This window comes from Hetaerina americana, unplaced genomic scaffold, assembly GCF_022747635.1.
Source record: "Hetaerina americana unplaced genomic scaffold, ioHetAmer1.1.p SCAF_15, whole genome shotgun sequence".
NCBI lineage: Eukaryota > Metazoa > Arthropoda > Insecta > Odonata > Calopterygidae > Hetaerina > Hetaerina americana.
This window is the reverse complement of record NW_027286625.1, coordinates 4,272,333-4,291,945: the sequence shown is the minus strand read 5'-3', so window position 1 is coordinate 4,291,945 and position 19,613 is coordinate 4,272,333. Positions and strand designations below refer to the sequence as shown.

At 36.9% G+C, this 19,613-nt stretch overlaps 2 protein-coding genes across 2 annotated transcripts in view; both read left to right on the top strand.

The window, feature by feature from the left end:
• The first annotated feature begins 112 nt into the window (after positions 1-112).
• LOC139686873 (uncharacterized) lies at positions 113-17,798 on the top strand. The gene is made up of 6 exons (XM_071583947.1): positions 113-236; positions 6,370-6,540; positions 7,034-7,179; positions 8,076-8,247; positions 17,246-17,718; positions 17,790-17,798. Exons 1-6 carry the CDS (start codon positions 194-196, stop codon positions 17,796-17,798), a joined length of 1,014 nt encoding a protein of 337 aa, XP_071440048.1. The 5' UTR covers positions 113-193.
• Positions 17,730-19,613, top strand: part of LOC139686757 (microtubule-associated protein futsch-like) — a 27,671-nt gene continuing 25,787 nt past the window's right edge. The window contains exon 1 of the mRNA XM_071583791.1: positions 17,730-17,987. Within this exon, the coding sequence (XP_071439892.1) occupies positions 17,806-17,987 (182 nt within the window). The 5' untranslated portion in view covers positions 17,730-17,805. The remainder of the gene's footprint in view (positions 17,988-19,613) is intronic.

Sequence of the window (19,613 nt, the reverse complement as noted above, 5' to 3'; positions counted from 1 at the left end):
GACACGTGAAGAACGAAAATATGATCAGGTTGGCGCCATTACTCCATCTACTTGGAGTATGTTGAGTGATGTCGAGTTTGAAAGAAGACGCTGCTTTAAAATGTCTCAAGTGCCAGTTTTTGTGGTTTTTAATATTTCAAAGTGACCCTTAAAGGACGGATCTCAGCTTGCTGCAACAGAATCATAATCCACCATGGAAGCTCTGCTGCCCTCTGAAATTTCCAGGCTTATTCTGGGTACGTGAAGTTCAACTTTTTTGTTTTGTTCAACGGTGTTATAGAATTATTAACCGCTTTATATGGAGCAGAGTTGTAAATTAAATGAATTTATATCAACGAAATTCATCGTATAGTTACCAAATATTGCCCAACATCGGGAGTAGTAAAGTGTTTATCATGATAAGTGTGTCCGTTGGACACTCATCGATTTAGGGCCTAAGGAGTTGAACGTCTTAGGAATTATAGTGTGACATGGTTCTAATGATTTTGGAGAATGGAGGTACTTATGTTCCTAGTTTCATGCTGTACATATAAGATTACATTTGTTATGCCACCAAGAGTGTGGCCACCGCACAACTGGGTTCCTGAGTATATTTATACCAAGTAGTGCTAATCACCAATATGTCTGCGGGTTATCATGCAGTTCTTAAGTATTGAAATGTTTATTTCAAAATTAATTTTGCTACGTTTATTTTTTCAATCATATTGTAATGGACAGGTTGCATGTCCTTTTGCAGGTCTTGTTGCAGGTTTACTTGTTCCATTTAATTAACGATAAACGGCCTATTAATTTTCTTGGAGTATATATTATACCAATTCATGAACACGAATGGGAGATATAATCTCAGTTGGCGACTGTTAACTTTTGTATTCGTTACAGTGGTTTTTATGGAAGAAAAAGTCCAATTTACTGATTTTAAAAATTATTAACTTTACTTAATTTCGTATATGGGGTTTTATTTTACTCGATGCCATGTGGAGTGATTTGATTACTGTTTAACGTCATGCGTAATAGGAGTGAGTTGTGTAGACTTTACTCCAGGTGCAATGGCATCTCTATATATGTACGCACTTGCTTTATGCGTTTTTAAGATGCATTGGACTTGTTGTGGGCATACATTTTGAACGTGCGAATTCAGATTCTGGCATATTTTTGTTAATTTTTGTTTTATTGTTTAATTGTTAATACCAATGTCATATGTGTCATTGTTATAGCACCGTTGTTAGCATTCAACAACATCGCTGCCAATAGCCTATTGATCATTTTTGGCGAGAGGGCAGGTCAGATAGGAGGTTGTTTTTGTTCTCTCAGGAAAATGTGAAATCGATACTGTGTATATGTTGTCTGTTATATGTCGTTGGGTTATTGTACTTTCATTGTTTATTCAGTCAACTTTTAAACTTAAGTATTATATCTAATCCTTGTGTCAACCTAGCATCTGACAGGCATATTCTGTGTGATGATCAGAGGTTAATTTGATAAATGGAATTGACCTTTTAATAACCCTCACCTGAATGAGGCCAGTCTGGCTTTATGGTTAATTCTACCATCAGTGCTGCCAATAATTTTACATCTTATGATAATTTCTCCTCAAAGAGCATCCAAATGACATTTTATTTTAGCATTTTTTTCGCATCCTCCAGAGTATATAGTCTAAAACCTTTGTACAAAATATGTACGAATCATTTCAAAAATATTTAATGTTTTTATAAAAATTAAGAAGAGACACAGTAAACAAAGCTGAATGCAACTTTGGAAAAGCAACTTAAAAATCGTAGTTTTGCTGCAAGAACAGTGTATATTACTAATTCTGTTGGTATCTGGATTCTCAGCTCATTTAGGGGACCAGCTTGATGAGGATAACAATGCATTAAAATGTAAGGATTGCAATGGTTCTGGGTCTGCTTGTTGAGAGGAGTGAGTGCAAGATTTTACTGCCCACAATACATGAATTCAGAAAGTTCAGGAGTAGTCTGCTGAAGAGTGGAGCGAACAGCCTTTTACTGATATGTTTTTGGGAATCGTTTAATCATAAATGCAAACCTCAATGATTCAGATCATTTTCACTTTCAAAATAATAACACAGAGGAAATGTTTATTTAAATTGAATGCTATATTCAAGTACATTTTAGTGCAGGCCAATATTTCCTGAAAACGTATAAAGGAAAAAAAGCAAATGAGATGAAAGGATGTTCAATAGCTCCAATCTTGGATTTTTACATGTTAATATACTTATGTTATTTTTTGGTCATCTACTCTTAAGGTAGACTCATATGATTTGGATGCCTCTGCATTTGTAAACCTCACCTTCTTACCAATATACTTCTTTCCAATGCCTCGTAATCTGACGCCTTGTATTTTGATAACTTCCTCTTCAATTCTGAATGCAAATCCTTACATTCATTCTGAAACATACATTCATTCTGAAACATACATTCATTCATTCATGCTTAATTTTTCCTCCCTTCTTGGCTAACATTCTGTCCTCTGTTAGAGTCGTCAGCATTCTATCGCCAATCAAAATGCTCTACATCCAGTTTTCCTGCCTCCTTTAGACTCTACCCAACAATCCTCTCTACCCCCTCCAAAGGGACTAAATTTGTATCAACTTTTTTTCGCTTTCTCTAGATTCCTTCCAATAACCCTCTCTCCTCCCCTAACATTCCTAGTACTTTTTAATTTTCTTTTTTGTCCATTTTATCTTTTCCATCCTCTACCCCGGCATATCAATAGCCTACAATGTATGCCATTTATCTTGCTCCAATGACCAAATTTCTCCACCATACGAAACTACACAACATACAACATTTTTAAGGAACCTATTCTTTAGGAATAAGAAAAGGAAATTATTAATAGAGCCAGTAGAGATTCAGATACAGTGGGAAACAGTCTTGAAGAGCGCTGTGGCAAAGTTGTTAAGCCAGCCAGTTTAAACATAGAAAGGGAATGCAATATAGACGAGAATAGTTTGGGTCTTGGAATTCTATTTAGTGAGATAGAAAAATCACTTGGGGAGATGCAGTGGAACTTAGCAGCAGTCGATAATAATCCCACAGAATTACTTAAGAGTTTAAGGATAAGTTGGAGGAAGGGATTCTCTGAGTTTATACACAGTATTTATTAGAAAGGAATATGAGCAGAAGATTTCCTAAGGTCAATTTTAATCCTAATCCCAAAAAAGTATAAAGCAGCCCTCTATATGTGGGCTATAGGATGACAAGTTTAATTTCATTTGCAGGAAAGGTAGTTGTGAGTATAATTAATAGAAGATTGCAAAACAGTGTAAAAGACGCCCTAGGCAGAGGTCGTGTTAGTGCAGGGGTAGAACGTTAGACTACTGACCAGAGGGCCTGGGTTCGATTCCTGGGCAAGCTTCAGCTCCACCCAAGCTGCATGATTTTTTGGGTACCAGATTTTCCTGGGAAATCATAATTGGCTCAGGGAAAGTAACTGGCCCACCTACTCCAATGTGTGAATTTCACATGCTGTCGGGCTTAGTATCAGGTGAACTCTACCAAACTGACCTTCAGGTTGATTACTGTGTTTATGGTTTAACTCCCTAGGTGGTCAGAAAAGGTATGAAATGCATGATGTCATTGAAGTAGAGAGAACAATTGGATAAAGGAGCATTGAATATAATCAAGATGTGTTTGTGTGCTTTGCGGATTGTGAAAAAACATTCAACCATGTATAGTGGGCAAAGTCAATGTAGATATTGCTAAACCTGGGAGTAGACTGGTCGGGGGGTTTAAATTATAGCAGGAGGAACATTTAATGTAATGGACAGTATTCTGGAGAATTTTTGTAATGGGGATATTGGGAAAAGAATTGCACAATTTAAATAGGAATTTGTAAGAATTCAAGAATTGATGACTGGTACACTGAGTCAGGAGATGAAGAAAAGATTAGTAAAGACTTGAATATGGAGCATATTGCCTTATCAATGTGAGACCTGGTCTTTGAGGCTAGAGGCTGAGTGTAGATTGAAGGATTAATAGATGTGGGTGTGGCGAAGAATGGAGAAAACAAGTTGTACACAGAGAAAGACTCTGCTAGGGCATTAATAAGGGTGGGTGAAGAGAGGATTATTGATGGAAATCCACAAAAGGCAGAGCTATTGGATGGAGGATATATTGATAGGTAATTGAAGGCCATGATAAAAGGGAGAACGTAGGGAAAACAGGCTAGAGAAAGGAAGAGGGTGAGCTTTTAGATATTATGATGGCAAGCAGAAAGAAGTATGAAGATCCTATGGCACTTAGAAATAAATAATTAAGGACTCTCCAAAGCATACTTTTAAAATGGGTAGAATAACTTGATTTTTTCAACATTGCTGTCATCAACTCCCTCCTCCTTGTTAAGTCTTCTTTGCCTGAACAGTTCTCTTTCTGTCTGCTACTTTGACCACCTTCATCCAGCACACTTCCAGGATACAGGGTGCTTTCCAAAAGTAATGCAATTAAATTTCCCACTCCGCTCCTATCAGTCTGAGTGTGATCAAACCACTTGGAGAAGGTTGGAGGGTGGGGGATGCTCAGCTTTGCCGTGAAATTGGTCTCGGGGCTCTGCAACCTGTTGAAGCGGCAGGACGTCAGTTAATGTAAACCTCTGCGTGCCGACCATGTCAGGAGAGACCAACCGAGGGAAAATTTCAAGTGAACTTTTGCGACGTGTTGAAAATTAACTTGATTACTTGGACAACGTCATCACTGGTGATGAAACCTGGGTTTTTTAATATGATGCAGAAACAAAACGACGAAGCTTTTGAGTGGTACACCGACCAGTTCCCCAAGCCCTAAAAGGCAAAAATGAGCAAATCAAAAGTGAAAACAATGCTCACTGTCTTTTTCAGCAGTAAAGTAGTGGACCATAAGGAGTTTATTCCTCAAGGACAGACAGTTAAGGCTTCTTACTACGTGGATGTGCTGGAAAGACTCCGAAAAAGGGTCATCAGGATGAGAAAAGACATCTCCGCTACCTGATTACTCCATCATGACAACGCGCTCTGAGTCTGCGAGTTCATGGCCAAACCCCAGGTGCCAATGCTGCCCCACCCCCCCTGTAGTCCTGACATTGTCCCAGCACTTTTTTTTGTTCCTTCAGTTCAAGGCAGCCCTGAAAGGAAACAATTTTTCATCTAAAGAGGAGATCCAATCAGGCGTGACAAAGACCTTACAATAGGTCCCCGAAGATGTCTTCCAGGGCGACCAGTCATGGCAGAGTCGCTAGGAAAAATGTCTGAAGGTCCAAAGACAGTATTTTGAATAATTTTGTGTGTTTGTACAACTCTGTTCTATAATTTACTTAAAAAAAGAAAAGCATTACTTTTGGAGCGCACCCTGTAAATAAACAAATCCACCTGCTCTTCTTTATGTCCTCCAGTTTTGAATTTTCATTTGGCCTGTTGGCCCAGCTTGGGAAAATTTGAATTGCTCTTTGGCTGATTCGGTCATAGGCGCTGCATCGAATCTTGCTGCTCAATTTCCAGCTTAATTCTACCCTCGAGTCTCTATCCTTGTCCCTGTCAAGCTATGTTTTAACCCGCAGTGCTGGGAAATCTCTATGGCTAGGGTCTGAGAGTCTTTATTTGCTTTCACCATATGCCTTGAATTGTTACTTTGCCCAACAGGAGTTGTTTCCCATGAAACAAACAAGGGAGTGCTTCGGCTCTCATGGATGAACCTCCACTTTTGTATGCATGAATCACAATTGCTTGTGCTGTGGATATGGAAACTCTGTCCACAAATGAAATAAATATTAATGGGGATGAAATTGAATTGTTTTTGGTAACATTTATTCCTTCTCATTTTCTATGACTTTGGTGTGCCATGCCTTCATTATTGCAATGCTTATGACTTCGGACTTTTGAGCTGATGGATTTTGTTCCATCTCAGGTATAAGCTTTTGGTTTAAAAGTCACGGTAAAATATGTCAGTATGTTGGCTGAATGTTTCTGGCTGAAGGCAAAACGTTCTTTGCAATGCTAACTAGGCGACTCCATTCTCCAAATTTTTGTTGATGTTGAGTAATTATTGTGTGTCCTTAAATTGCCCTTAGGCAAGGTAGTGTTCAGTATATTTCTCAGTAATTTTAGTTGATTTGGTTGGTCAGCTTGACTTCTGGTTAGCCTAAAGGAGTTTGAATGTCCAAATCTGAGAAAGCCATGGTAGCTCCTAATCAGATTTCTTGGTTTCCAGTATGGTGTGATGTAGCATTAGCTGCAAGAGAACCTTGACTAAATTGAGTAATTGTTGCTGAAGGATAATATTGGGCAAAAAATTGTTATTTATTTGAGTACATGTAGTGTTTATAATAAATATTGGACCTAGTTTTATCGCTGTTTTAAATTCCCTGTTCATCCTCAATTAGGATACCTGGAGGAGCAAGCATGCACTGCTGCTTATCAGACCTTTTTAGAAACATGCCCTCACCTAAAGGAATGCGCTGAGGCTGCTCTACAAGGGATGAGGTTTAGCACACGCGCAGCTGGTAGAAGTCTTCGGGACATACTTAATGAGTATTGTTTAATATATACTATAGGTTGGTACTTTATTGTCATTATTTTTTGGGGATTATTTCATTAAGTTAAATAATTAAGCATCACAATTTTGGTGAAATCTCTTGAAGTGGAGGAAATATTTCTTTAAATACCCCTTTACTTCAAAGTATGACTTTTGGGAAGTGGTTTCATGGGTAAAATTTGATTGCAAAGGAAAAAAAAATGAAGCTTTAGGTAATGTTTTTCATGTGTGATTTTGTCAGGAAAATTTTTGTCCCAGGCTTTTTGTTGTGTTAATTATGTAGCCATTTCTTCGGTCAATTATTTAGCCATTTTTTCTTCTGAAAGTTCTTGATCATATGTGCATAGTAAATTGCTCTCCTAAAGTTCATAGTTAAACTCTTAAGCATTTGTGAATGTACATTTCTCGTATTTCATTCAAATCTTTCTCTCTAGGTATATATTGCTTTAAGTTGTGATTTTGTTTGAAAATGAATTATTTAATCCATAATTTGTAATCATTTATTTCTCTAGTACAAGATCGGATCCAAAAACTGCCAGAAAATACTGCTTCACAGCTTAAAGCGTATGGAATTAGTCTAGCAGATCAAGTGAAACAGCTTATAGATGGGAAGCAGACTGGTCAAAGATTCCACGTTAACATCACTGTTCCTACCCAGGTGAAATGAATTTATTCTTTTCAATGTTTTTGTTTTCTTATAACCTGCGTGATAAAGATATTTTCTCTAATATGCAACTCCCTCATATAATTTGTGTGTTCTGCATTTTTTATAATGCTTTATACTGGTCTATAAATCAATGAAATCCTTTTTTTATGAAAACCTATTTTTAACAGGAATAACTAGCCACTTGTTTTACTATCCTAGTTTCAAGATTTGCCATTGTTCATGCCGAGGTACTATAATCAGATGTACCTTGCTGAATATCACATTCACCAGTGTATAAACATTCATAAGTTTCTGTTAATTAACAAAGGTCACAGTTATCTTATTAAAGTTAACACATTCTAATTCATTTATAAATATTTGTGAAATTTGTTACCATGAGATCCAAAAATCACTCACACAGTTGAAATGGAAGTGACCTTGCATAACCATGTTTGGTTTTTGATGCCTATGACAGCCTTTAATGATATAACTTCTATCATATTTTGACCATCATCTATCATACCATGCATATGATACAGCGTATGAGTTCATGAGAAAATTATTTTTCTGCTATGGCTGAGGTTACAGCTAACTTGGGAAAAATAGTATTCTATTAAATAATCATTTAATCTTGAGTTTTCATGTTCATTTTATTGTATTTGTCAAATCTTGTCATTGAATGCTCGTAAAAACCAAAAAGGCATCTCCTTAAAGATATTCATCATCTCCAGTAGACTTAATTTTTTTGTGACGTCTAAGATAATAATGGGAGTACCAATTAATTGTTCATATTTTGCAATGGTATTTTTCACCACAGCCAAAGGTTGTTGAAAATTAAAGATGTATTGTTTGGTTTAGCTGTGCATTGAAGGATATATTTGGGATTTTAATGTATTTCTTCATATCAGTCAAAGAATTCCAAGCCGAGGCTTGCGGGATCTGGGACATACAGCTCCCCAGGTTCATCTCATCACATGGTTACTCCCACATCATCCCGCATGCGTCGTTTAAGTCATCCCTTACAGGAGCAGAGGCTTACGTTAAGATCTCAGGATCCTAAGGAAGATGTCACTGCATCAGGTGAGTGATTTTCAAAGTTAGATTTGAACTGGGACTCATTCAAATCTTTTTCTGATACCTTTTGTCTTCTAATAGGTATCTAAAGCATGCATTGTGTTGCCTGTTAGTAATTTGGTAGAGATTGAATTCTGGGTACTGATTCTGGGATGAGAGAAATCTGGCATTGGTGTCTTAGCCTCTTCGAAATGAAAAGCCTAATGATTTCAGGCAGTTAAATGTCTCATTCAAAAGATCGGGGAGTACTACACTGGAAATGCTCTCCCCAAGGCACCCAAGTGGACGTTTGATCCTGATCCTTCAGGGTGGGAAGCCCTAGCTACAATAGCCCCTGTAGTAACAATATTTTTTGCTCCCCGTATGCAGATTTTTTTCTGAATTTTGCTGAGAAATCAAATGCACAGGTTAATGTTAGTAGCGCATGGATATATATGGTTTAATTACTATTTATCTTGAAGCAAGACACCATTACATGCCTTTTGCAACAAAATTATTAATGGTATTACCACAAAAATAGTTGTAGATTAGTAAAAAATTTCAGCAACAAAATTTCATAATTGTTAATTAAAAATTGGCAATTTTCCACAAAATGAAATTTATTAATGCGACCGGTTTCAATGTAGCTACATCACCTGACGATGTAGTTACATTGAAACTGGTCGCATTAATAAATTTTATTTTGTGGAAAATTGAAAATTTTTAAGTAATTATCATATTCCACCATATAGTGCCTGAAACTCTCTTTTTATTCATCATTGTTGTTATTTTGTATAAAATCTGCCATTTTATAATCTGACTGAAGTCTGGTTATTTTATTCATAATTTTTCTTTAGCTGTGTCAATAATTGATTGGCTTATCAATAAATGGTATGAGCTTATGAGGGCTGTTCAAAAGATTGGGAACCTTTTGATTAGTGTTCCTCCAGTCTTCTTCTTTTTCTTAATCCACTTGGAGGTGTTTAGTCCGTGGAAACTTCCCGAATTGCTACCTTTAACCACTCAGTTGAACGGATCCGTGGAAATGACCTCTTTGAAGAAGCAGCGTTGTTCTGTGAAATTCTGCATGAAACTCTGAAAATACTTCATGGAAACTTATGAGTCGATTACCAAGGCTTATGTTGAGAATGTCATTAAACGCACCCCATATTATGGGTGGTTGACCTGGTTCAAAAAGAGGTGGAAATCAGAGGGATACAACAAGCATTTCGGAAGACCATCAGCATCAACTGGATGACCCCCGCATCGAGAAAGTGAACGATCTTGTTCATGCAAATCAATGCTTGACTGTCAGGAAGCTTGTAGAAGAGGGTGGCATCTTGATTGGGATTATGCTATGAAGTCTTGGCTTAGAAATTAAAGGTGCATCAAGTTGCCACTGAATTCATGACTCGCCTGATGATAGTAGATCAGAAACAACATCGAGTTCAAGTCTGTCTGGAACTGTTTAATCAAGCTGAAGAGGATGAAACCTTCTTGTCCAGGATAATAACAGGTGATGTGTTATGGGTATGACACAAATGTGCAATCTTCACAATGGATTGGTGAAAAATTCTCCCACCCCAAAATAGCTCTACAAGTTAACTCGAATGTTTAGGTGATGTTGACTGTTTTTTTCGATGCCAAGGGGGTTGTGCATGACGAATACCTACCTAAAGGTCAGACAATGAATGCTACCTGGGGGTGGTGAAACACCTAAGAGAATCGGGCGTTGTGCTTCTGCTACTGCTGTGCTTCCCCTACTCTCCAGACCTTGCCCCATGTGACTTTTTCCTGTTCCCCAAACTATAAACCCGCTCAAAGGAAAAAGATTTGCCACTATAAACCCGTTCAAAGGAAAAAGATTTGCCACCATTCCAGAGATAGATAAAAATTTGATCGATGGGCTTATGAGCATTCCGGAAGAAGTGTTCCAGGACTGTTTTTTATAAAGTGGAAACACTCTTGGGATAAGTCTTTAAGTTAAGGCATCTCATACGTCATTTTCATCTGCGGGAATGAAGTATATTTTTCCTGTGTGAAGGAAAAATTGGTTAATTGGTGTTAACATTTATATTTATATGGTTATTGTTAAAAATTAAGAGACCGCTGTTGATGTTCTCACCTGCACAGCATTCTGAAATGCATTATTACTGAATTAGATCCACTGTAATTCAGGTGATAATTGTTTCTACTTTTATTCTCTTTTAAAGTATTTCAAAGCAATTATGACACAGCCATTGAGAGGATGTATATCGTAGCATCTATCATGTGTAGTGCTCTAGCTGAAGCTTATGATGGACCCTTTGATGTTCAATACAAGTGACCTTAGTCATCGAGGTACCAAAAATTTTAATGTTCAAGATTGGTTATCGAGATTTGGAACAATACTTGAATCCAGGGTATCTGCCCATTTTCTCAATGCTCTGCCCAACTCCCCTGTTTTCCTTACAAAGATGCTGGTTTTTCATGATTTTTTCCTGAATTTTTAACAAATGATTTGACACTTTTAGTGAGTTACCTGTCATTGCTGCATGAACTATAGGTATGACTGAAGTCAGTCCTGCTCTGGTTTTGGTTCTTGAATGGTTCATGCATACATAATGGCCCCATAGTAAACATGAACTGGTCTCATAATTAATGAGTATATCATCCTCATAGGGAATTCCACGTTTGAATATAATATTCCTAACATTTACTGGAGCTGAAACTCTGGCATCCTTTATGCCAAAGGTTCTCTCTTTAATTGTTATTTGTTCTCATGGGTGTAAGTGTTCCATGGAAGTCTGTAGAAAAATGAGGAAAGGGGCTAATCGTATTATTTTATGTGTTTATGCTTTGAACTTATGTTAGGTATAAGCTTCGAATACATGCATTCTATTTTGGGATTCTTCTTTAATTTTGTGTTGTTTTTTGTTTTCACACCAATCTCATACGTGAAATTGCAGTAACTATTTTTCATCTCCCTATTGCTCATTTTTGAGGAGTAGGTAGGTCAAACAGGACTACAATATTGCTGCATTTTCTCAGAAACTTGTGAAACTGGGTACGTTTATTTTTTTGTATAATATTTAAGGTTTGGTTTTTGTATAATAATAATAATAATAATCTTTATTTGCCCAGAAGACACTGACACAGTGTAATAGATACATCAGATAAGTGTATAGGACACGTCATATGTACATATAGATGTTAAACAATGATGAAATTCAGAAAAGCATGACACAATAATAATTTTTTGCATAAAATATATTCCATATTCAGTATGGTTATTTTTTCTCCATGAATTCCATTACAGAATAAAACTGTTCTTTCCTTAAAAATGATATTAATTTCTTTTTGAACAGGACTGGATCCTTTACGTACTTAAAATCGTAAGGGAGCCTGTTCAGTGCAAGGAGGCCCATTGATTTAGGCCCCAGGGATGTATTTAAAGTCCTGCAATAAGTTTGATGCAGGTCTCTGCAGGCTCTGGTTTGGTGGCAATGAACGTTGTCATTTGTCATATAATTGGATATATTACTTTTAGCGAAAATGCATACGACATAAATGTAAATACATGGAACAGTCAGAATATTTAACCTTTTGAAGAAGGAAAGACAAGGTGCATTGTAGGGAGCATTGCATATTAATCGTATTAAACATTTTTGAGCTTTAAAAATTGAATCAGAATGAGGGGAAGAACCCCAGAACAGAATACTATAGATAATTAAAGAATAAAATTCTCCGTAATAAATTGAAAGTAAGATATCAAGGCTTACAGATTTCCTAATACTTCTAATAAGAAAGCAAATGGAATTTAACCTGCTACGAAGATTGCATATGTGTTCATCCCATGATACATTTTTATTTATAACAACTCCCAAAAACTTGGATCTAGAAATTTGGGGTACACACGTTCCCCCTAGGTCAATGGCCAATGAAGCAGGGGCTTTATTTTTATTAGAGAAGTATATGAGTCCAGACTTGTCAGGGTTGAGTTTCGGAGAATTTTGTGAACACCATTCACAAAGAAGTTCGGAAACTCTAGCTGCTGTCAAGGTCAAGTTGTTTAACGATGGTGCTGATACAATTACGTTAGTGTCATCAGCATATAAAATTGGCTCGGCTCCTGGAACTGACTGCAGAACTTTTGGTAAGTCATTAATGTAAAGTAAAAATAGGATAGGGCCCAAGACTGAGCCTTGGGGTACACCTAATGTAACTTCTTTACTAGGAGAAGTAAAATTAGTACCGTTCTTTAACAAAATAACCTGTTGGTGCCTTGCGCTGAGGTAAGATTTGATCCAGTTATAAGGGATACCTCTGATGCCATAGTGTCCTAATTTGGACAAGAGTAACTGATGATTAACTAGGTCAAAAGCCTTGGAAAAATCGAAGAATAATCCCAAGGTTTCAATTCTATTATCAAGATTTGAAAGTATTAGGTTTACGAGGTGATAGGTGGCTGTAGATGTAGATCTGCATTTCCTAAAACCATTCTGTGAGCCAGACAAGAGATTAAAAGATTCAAGAAATGATGTAAGTCGATTATGGAAGACCTTTTCAAATAGTTTCCCTATCTGGTTTAATAAAGATATTGGACGGTAAGAATTCATATCCTGCTCACTACCTTTCCCTTTATAAAGTGGTACAACTTTGGCAATTTTAATGGCATCAGGAAAAACACCAAGTTGTAGGGATTTATTAATTAGGAAGAGTATCTGTTCCTTGATAGAATTAATTGATTTTTTTATCACAATCCCTGGGATACCATCTGTACCAGGACTACTTTTGTTAGGGAATTTTTTAATGATGTTCATCAGTTCCAGTTCAGTACAAGGAAGCAGGTACAATGAATTAGACAGGCTTGGGATTAGAGGATAATTAACAGGAATTGGAGTATTTGTAGTAGTCTGGTGGGACAAGTAGAAGTCATTTAAGTTGGATGCCATTTGAGAGTAATCAGAAATAACATTACCGGTGGAGTCCTGTAATTTGAAATCATGATGATTATTGATAGAACACTTAGCTTCCTTTATAATCTTCCAAATTTCTTTAGATTTGTTATCGGCATTGAGAATTCTACAGTTGTTAAATGTTTTTTTAGCCAGTTGTAACTTTTGACGGTACGTTTTTTTCAGTGTTCTATACTCCAAGCAGTCTATCGAGTTACATTTATTTTTATAAGAGATAGCTAACTCCTTCATTTTTTTCGAGAGGCATCGTATTTCATCGGTGACCCAATGGTTTCTAGTATTTAAGGACAAGTTTCTAGTTTTGTGGGAGACCAATGGAAAACAAATGTCAAAGTAATTAAATTTTGTTGTCTCAGGCGTAACTTTGTGGAATTTGCATAACATATTGAAATGGCACCTGATGATGACGTTCAACGTCGAAACCTGGGTCGTGTGTTTTTTAAATAAAGTGTGTGGAATTACAAAGTCAAAGTAATATTGATATGAAGAATAAAAATACTCAAATGAGTCATTGTAGGATCTGAGTTGGTATAAATCAGACCAATCATGGGACTTCAACATATAATTGAAGATAATAAAGTTTTGCTCTGTAAACTGCCTTTTATAAATTTTTTTACAGTGACTAGGAGAAGAAATTAAAATCTTGCATAGAAGAGGATAGTGATCTGATATGTGGGATTTGATTACTTCAGTATTTACTTTTCCCAAATCAATGTTTGTTAAGATATTATCTATAATAGTAGAGGAAAGGCCGTTTACCCTAGTGGGTTCGGTATTAGTAACACAAATGTTGAAAGAGGTGAGGATATCTAAGAATTCCTGTTTGGCTTTGGAATTACTTGCGAAATCACAATTAAAGTCCCCAGTTATAATTAAATTAGGTTTTGGTATAGCATCATGAATTAGCTCTAATAGTTCAGCAAGTTTGTTAAGAAAAACACTAAAATCACTCGAGGGAGAACGATAGATAGATAATAAATGATATGCGACATTATTTACACTGAGACCCACGACACAGGACTCGAAGGACAACTCTTCATTGAGAAAATCCTGTGAGAAACAGGTCGGGAAAAGGCGCACACACTGTGAAACTAGAACCAATACACCTCCATTTCTATGCTTTGAACGGCAAAATACATCGGCGATGGAATATCCAGGTAGATTTAAAAATTTCAAATCACTTAATTTCAACCAGTGTTCATTAATACAAAGGACATGAGGTTTATATTCACTCATCAGGACCTCAAGATCCAGCAACTTGTTACTAAGACATTGAATGTTAATGTGCAGGACCTTGAGGTACTTCACTACCCTGTCGATGTTGTCGGGCGTGTCTTCCAAAAAGAATAATTTCCGACGTGCACATATTTGGGCCAAAATGAAGGCTTTATGAGGGTTTCCCGTAGCTCACTATTCACTGAAATGCGGAAGGAGGCATGGTTGCCGCGGGTCACTTCGAGCTTGACAACTTCCATGACCGATGAAGTATCCAGATCAGGAATTTCCTCTCGAACATATTCCTGAATAGCTTCCACAGTTGTGCTGGAGTTGAGATTCCATACATGAAGATGCGATCGTCGTGGAATACCTGCGAGGGAGCACATCTTCTCCGACGATCCTATCGCCAGAGGAGTACGGCGTCTTCGTTTATTGGTCGCAGGGATGAATCCATCATCAGATGCATTAAGGGGATGACGAGGTTTAAGAGTCATAACAGATTCAGGTTCAGGGGAGTCACACAATTCGACATTGCGGGCACTTTGGGCAGATTTGCTCAAAGTGGCAGCAGTGAATGTATCACATTTCTCGGAAACGGTACATATTTGCTGGTTCCACAGCTGCTTTCACAACATTTGCGAACAAAGGGTTTTCCTTCTGTTTGTCCTGAGTCAATTCACGGACACTTTTAAGGTTGTTTACGTCGTGCTTGATAGCTTCTAGGTCGGCCGCCATCTTAGCGATCGAGAACTTGTTAGTACGGCATGAAAAACATCTCCAGAAAATATCCCGGCAGCTTGCTAGCGCTTTGCATGCTATCTCGTCTAAGCCGGAGCATTTATAATGAAAAAGAAGTGGACAGAGTTCACAAGTAATAAACTTTTCGCCTAGATTCAAGGAATTATTGCAGCCACTACAGGCTCGTACGATATTACTGGCCGCCATGATACATCCGGGTCCCAAAATATGTAAAGTATAATTTTTTGTAATTGTTTGTTTGTTTGTAATTGTTTGTAATTTGTTTTTTGTAATTGTAAAGTATATTTTTTTTGTATGTAAAGTATATTTTTTTAAACTTGTTCACCTTTGTAACATGTGTTTATTTCCTGTGATGATGGATATTTTTTGAAAAAGTTGGGAATCTCATATTGAGATTATGATATGGAAATCAGAAATTCCTGATGAGAAGGCATTCCTTTTAAATGTGAGATTATTGTGTCTGCAGGCTCTGGCATAAATAGAAACTATAATAATGACAATTTCGATGGAACCGAAGTCATGTGAAGGAATCTGATTCATAAAAAAATACCTGGAAGAAAAATTGGGGAAAAGGTGGCATGTTCATGAGGGGAATCAGGAATGGGAATTTTTAAAATAAGTGGCCAACTTGTATGAGCCTGAATTACCGATTATCCTCTGTAAAAATATTGGCCATTGCTTAGATGGCTGATGTATGATGCCCAAAATCCAAAGTGTAAAAATCATTTGCCTTGACCTGGATACAAACCGAAATCGCTCGATGTCTGGCTGAGTACTTTAGCCAGTTAAGCTACTGAGGCATTCTCTTACAGACTACAATTTTCGGGGCTTCAAAGGAACGAGAAGTAATGATGTTATTCTGTACATATGATATCACAGGTATTTGTAGTCGTTTTGCACCTTGCTGCTGTCCTTGAGGTTAAAGCAAATGTTTAATCAGAGAACTGTAGGAGATCCTGCAACAGTAACTTTGATGGATTCGTCTGCTATTATGCATTAAAATTCAACAATTTCAGTGTAAACATCATTCACCTTGACTGGGATCCTTCAGTTAAATGAGTGTCTCCCGGAGTTCTTTGATTAATTAATGGGACTTTAAGAAAAAAGTACTAATTGGTGCATCCACTTTACATGTTTTTTTTCCCATTGCAAATGCCAACCTCACTCAACAAAGTACACTTGACAACTCAAGCCTCTTATAGGAATATTTATGAATTATTGGGATATAAATGAGTTCCTTTTTTTATTATTATTACTTTTTATTTGCCCAGAGATCACAATACAAAAATACCAGGTGGGTGGTGTATGTACATGATATAAGGCACGTCAATGAGGAGCAAAGACACAGGCTCAGTTAAGATACATAAAAGAAATGATGCTCATAGTTACATAAATGTTTGGTACAAACCCATGAACATTGGCTGTAACATGCACATACAATATCAAATTCAGAAAAAACATTGATCACCAACATGAATCAGACCATGACCATTGCTAGAAACTAAAAGTATGAACTTACTGGTTGGGAATATTGTTAAGATATTCATCAACCGAGTAAAACATATTGCGCTGTAGATATCTTTTTAATTTATGCCTAAATGCAGCAGTTCCCTTTGTATCCTTGATACTTTTGGGTTGTTTGTTATATAATCTGATGCCCATTTCATTGGGTCCTAATTTCAATGCTTTAGTTCTTATATAATGGAAGTCATTCCTGCCTCTGGTGTAATGACGATGATAGGCAGAGTTAATTAAGTTAGCCTTAAAGTTAAGGCAGAGTTACTGAATGTTTCCATCTATTTATAAATTATCTTGCCATGCAAAAGAAATTAGCGATTATCAAATTTAGTAATTAAAGATACGATTACATAATTGTGAATTTGGATTCCCTGAATTGGCACCATGACTATTTGAATGGGCACTATGTTTTAAAAATTTTAAACTTAATATTTAGAATTGAATGGCAGTAATATTGAAAATGTTAGCTTATTTTTTTTTAGAAGTACTCTGTTAAAGTATGAATCCCAACACATACCCTTCCTTGACTAACTGCCATCTCTTTGTCAATGCCATATTTACTTTTGTTTCAGTGACAGTACAACGTGTTGAGACCACTCAGCTTGAAAATCTCCCTGGATCTACTGTCAGCATGCCATCAAACATGGGTCAGACAATCAGAAAAAATAGCCATTCTGGGAGTAGGAATCATTTGGTCGACGTTGATGCTTCTTTTGTGCAAGAAGAGGAGAACTCTAGCCTCCTTGATCCAAAGACTGGCGAGCTGACAAGTCCTCCTGCTTGTCAGTCCACAGATGTGGTTGGAAGTGTGAGCTCAACGGCAAAGGACACCAATACCGTTTCCGATCCTGATACTAAATCAGTGGAGTCCAACTTGTCTGTAAAAAATGCATTGAGCCCAAGACAAAGTGTAGATACGAGTGGTTCTTCCAAAACTGCGGTGGTTGATTTAAGTTCAAGCAGGATTTCTGACATTCGGAATGAAAGTGGCAGTGGGCGTTCTTCATTGGATAAGTTGTTAATAAATATTTTATCTACCCATGAAGTCAGTGACAATGCCGTGTCACATGACAAGAGTGTAAACAATGTGTCATGCTCGAGTGCGTTGGTGACAAGGACGGATAGCAGTGTTATGGTGCCTCCAGGTGGGAGTAGTTCTAGTGGAAGCTGTGGAAATCAATTTGTTCCACCAGTCGCGAGCACATCATCACAGGAACAAGAAAGAAATGAGTCCTGTATTTGCACCTCTCCGAACCAGAAGCAGAGTCTAAAGAATCCATCTGAAACTTGTGCAGCCACTCCGAGGAGATCAGCGTATGTTGCTTAATTAATTTTGATTATGGTTCTGGATTTCTACTAACACCTGGGAGCTATTGTAATAGTGCTAAATGCAGTAGCTTTGCTGCACTTTCTCAGACCTTAATGAGCCTAATTGCCATATTTCGCGGCCCATAAGGCTGGCTGGCTTATTTAATTCTAAAATGTGCTCTAAAATCAGTATGTATCTAATGGGTCTGAGGTACAACTTTGGCCTATTAGAGCAAGTTGATTCGCCAGAAAAATACGTACTATTAAGTATTTATTACCACATCAGGCATAGAAAGTGGTACCTTTATTATAAATTTTGATAATATCACCTTTTTGAGTCAGTAGTAAGTTAGAGAGTTTTAATTTTTTGTTCAGATTACTTACTAAAAAAATTCTCTGATAAATTGTAAATGTATGCAATGTAGCAGATTTAGTTTCATCTCACATGTGGTATCACTGTGAAACTTAATATACGTTGAGTTAACCGGGATGTCTATAAGACATACGTACATTTTATCTCTACCACTGAACTCAAGAGTGTACAGGCATTCAATCAAAAGTGATATGAGAGTGTCGTAAATGAATAGAAAATGGTTGCTTATAATACGTACATATTTCAATAATATCAAAATAATGACAAAATACAAAGCATCTCGTTAAAGGTTAAAATGATAATAACCTCATGGTATCTAAAGAGAGAAGATTATCGCACAGTATTGTATTTAAACTTGATTTTGTGAATTACGCTTCTGAACACTGAAACAAGGCAGTGGAATGGCATTTTGAAACAGTGGTGATGAGTTTTTGAGATTCTATAATAGGTGCTAATTTTTTAATGTAACAATGCAATTATCATCGCATTTAGGGTTAATAACAAAATTCCTTGATCTTTTCTGTCTGATGAAGTTCATCTTATGCACCAGATGAAGTACATCTTATGCACAGGTGCATCTTATAGGCTGGTAAATATGGTAACTCATTGATCGGTCATTCATGACTCTGACGAGAATGAGTAGCCTAGACAGAGGTTTACAGGGGCACATGTTTGGCCAGTGAACCAAATTTTAGATGATTTGTGTCTTCTATTGTATAAAACTACATAGTTGTATCTTTTAGGAGAGCTTGATGTGTAATCAGCCATTCATTCTCAACATTAATTCCTGGATATGGCTCTGATTGGTATATCTTTGTGTATGTTAAGTAATAATGTGCCATTACATTGCATGTATGTATTGTAATTTTCAAATATCATAGGGGTCACTCCCAAGTTATTTAGGCGGTAGGATTGGGAGACTTAGCATGAGACTTTGCAGGAACCAACTAAGATGCGGTAGTTTTAGCCTCTCCAGAATTCAGTTGCTCCCAGACGTCTGTTGTGTTCACATCATGAATTTGTGTACTACCTTGTGGATATTCTCTTATATGTGACTCATGATACTTGGTTTTTCTAGCTTCTCTTCTGTCCAAACCTTATTGAACTTTTATCTCATCTTAGAATGACCCTTCATGGCATCAATGTCACAACCTGCTTCCCTTTCAGCCATTCCACAGTGAACCGATAGCCTTGAGTCTCAAGTCTTGTAGCTGAAGTCTTGCAGATGGTGCAAATCTTGAATACAGCTATTGATTGAT

Excerpts from the sequence above, each read along its gene's own strand:
- LOC139686873 (XM_071583947.1), top strand. The coding sequence starts at position 194 with ATGGAAGCTCTGCTGCCCTCTGAAATTTCCAGGCTTATTCTGG. Across the intron at positions 237-6,369 it reads AATTTCCAGGCTTATTCTGG|GATACCTGGAGGAGCAAGCA; the intron begins GTACGTGAAGTT and ends ATCCTCAATTAG. Across the intron at positions 7,180-8,075 it reads ACATCACTGTTCCTACCCAG|TCAAAGAATTCCAAGCCGAG; the intron begins GTGAAATGAATT and ends TCTTCATATCAG.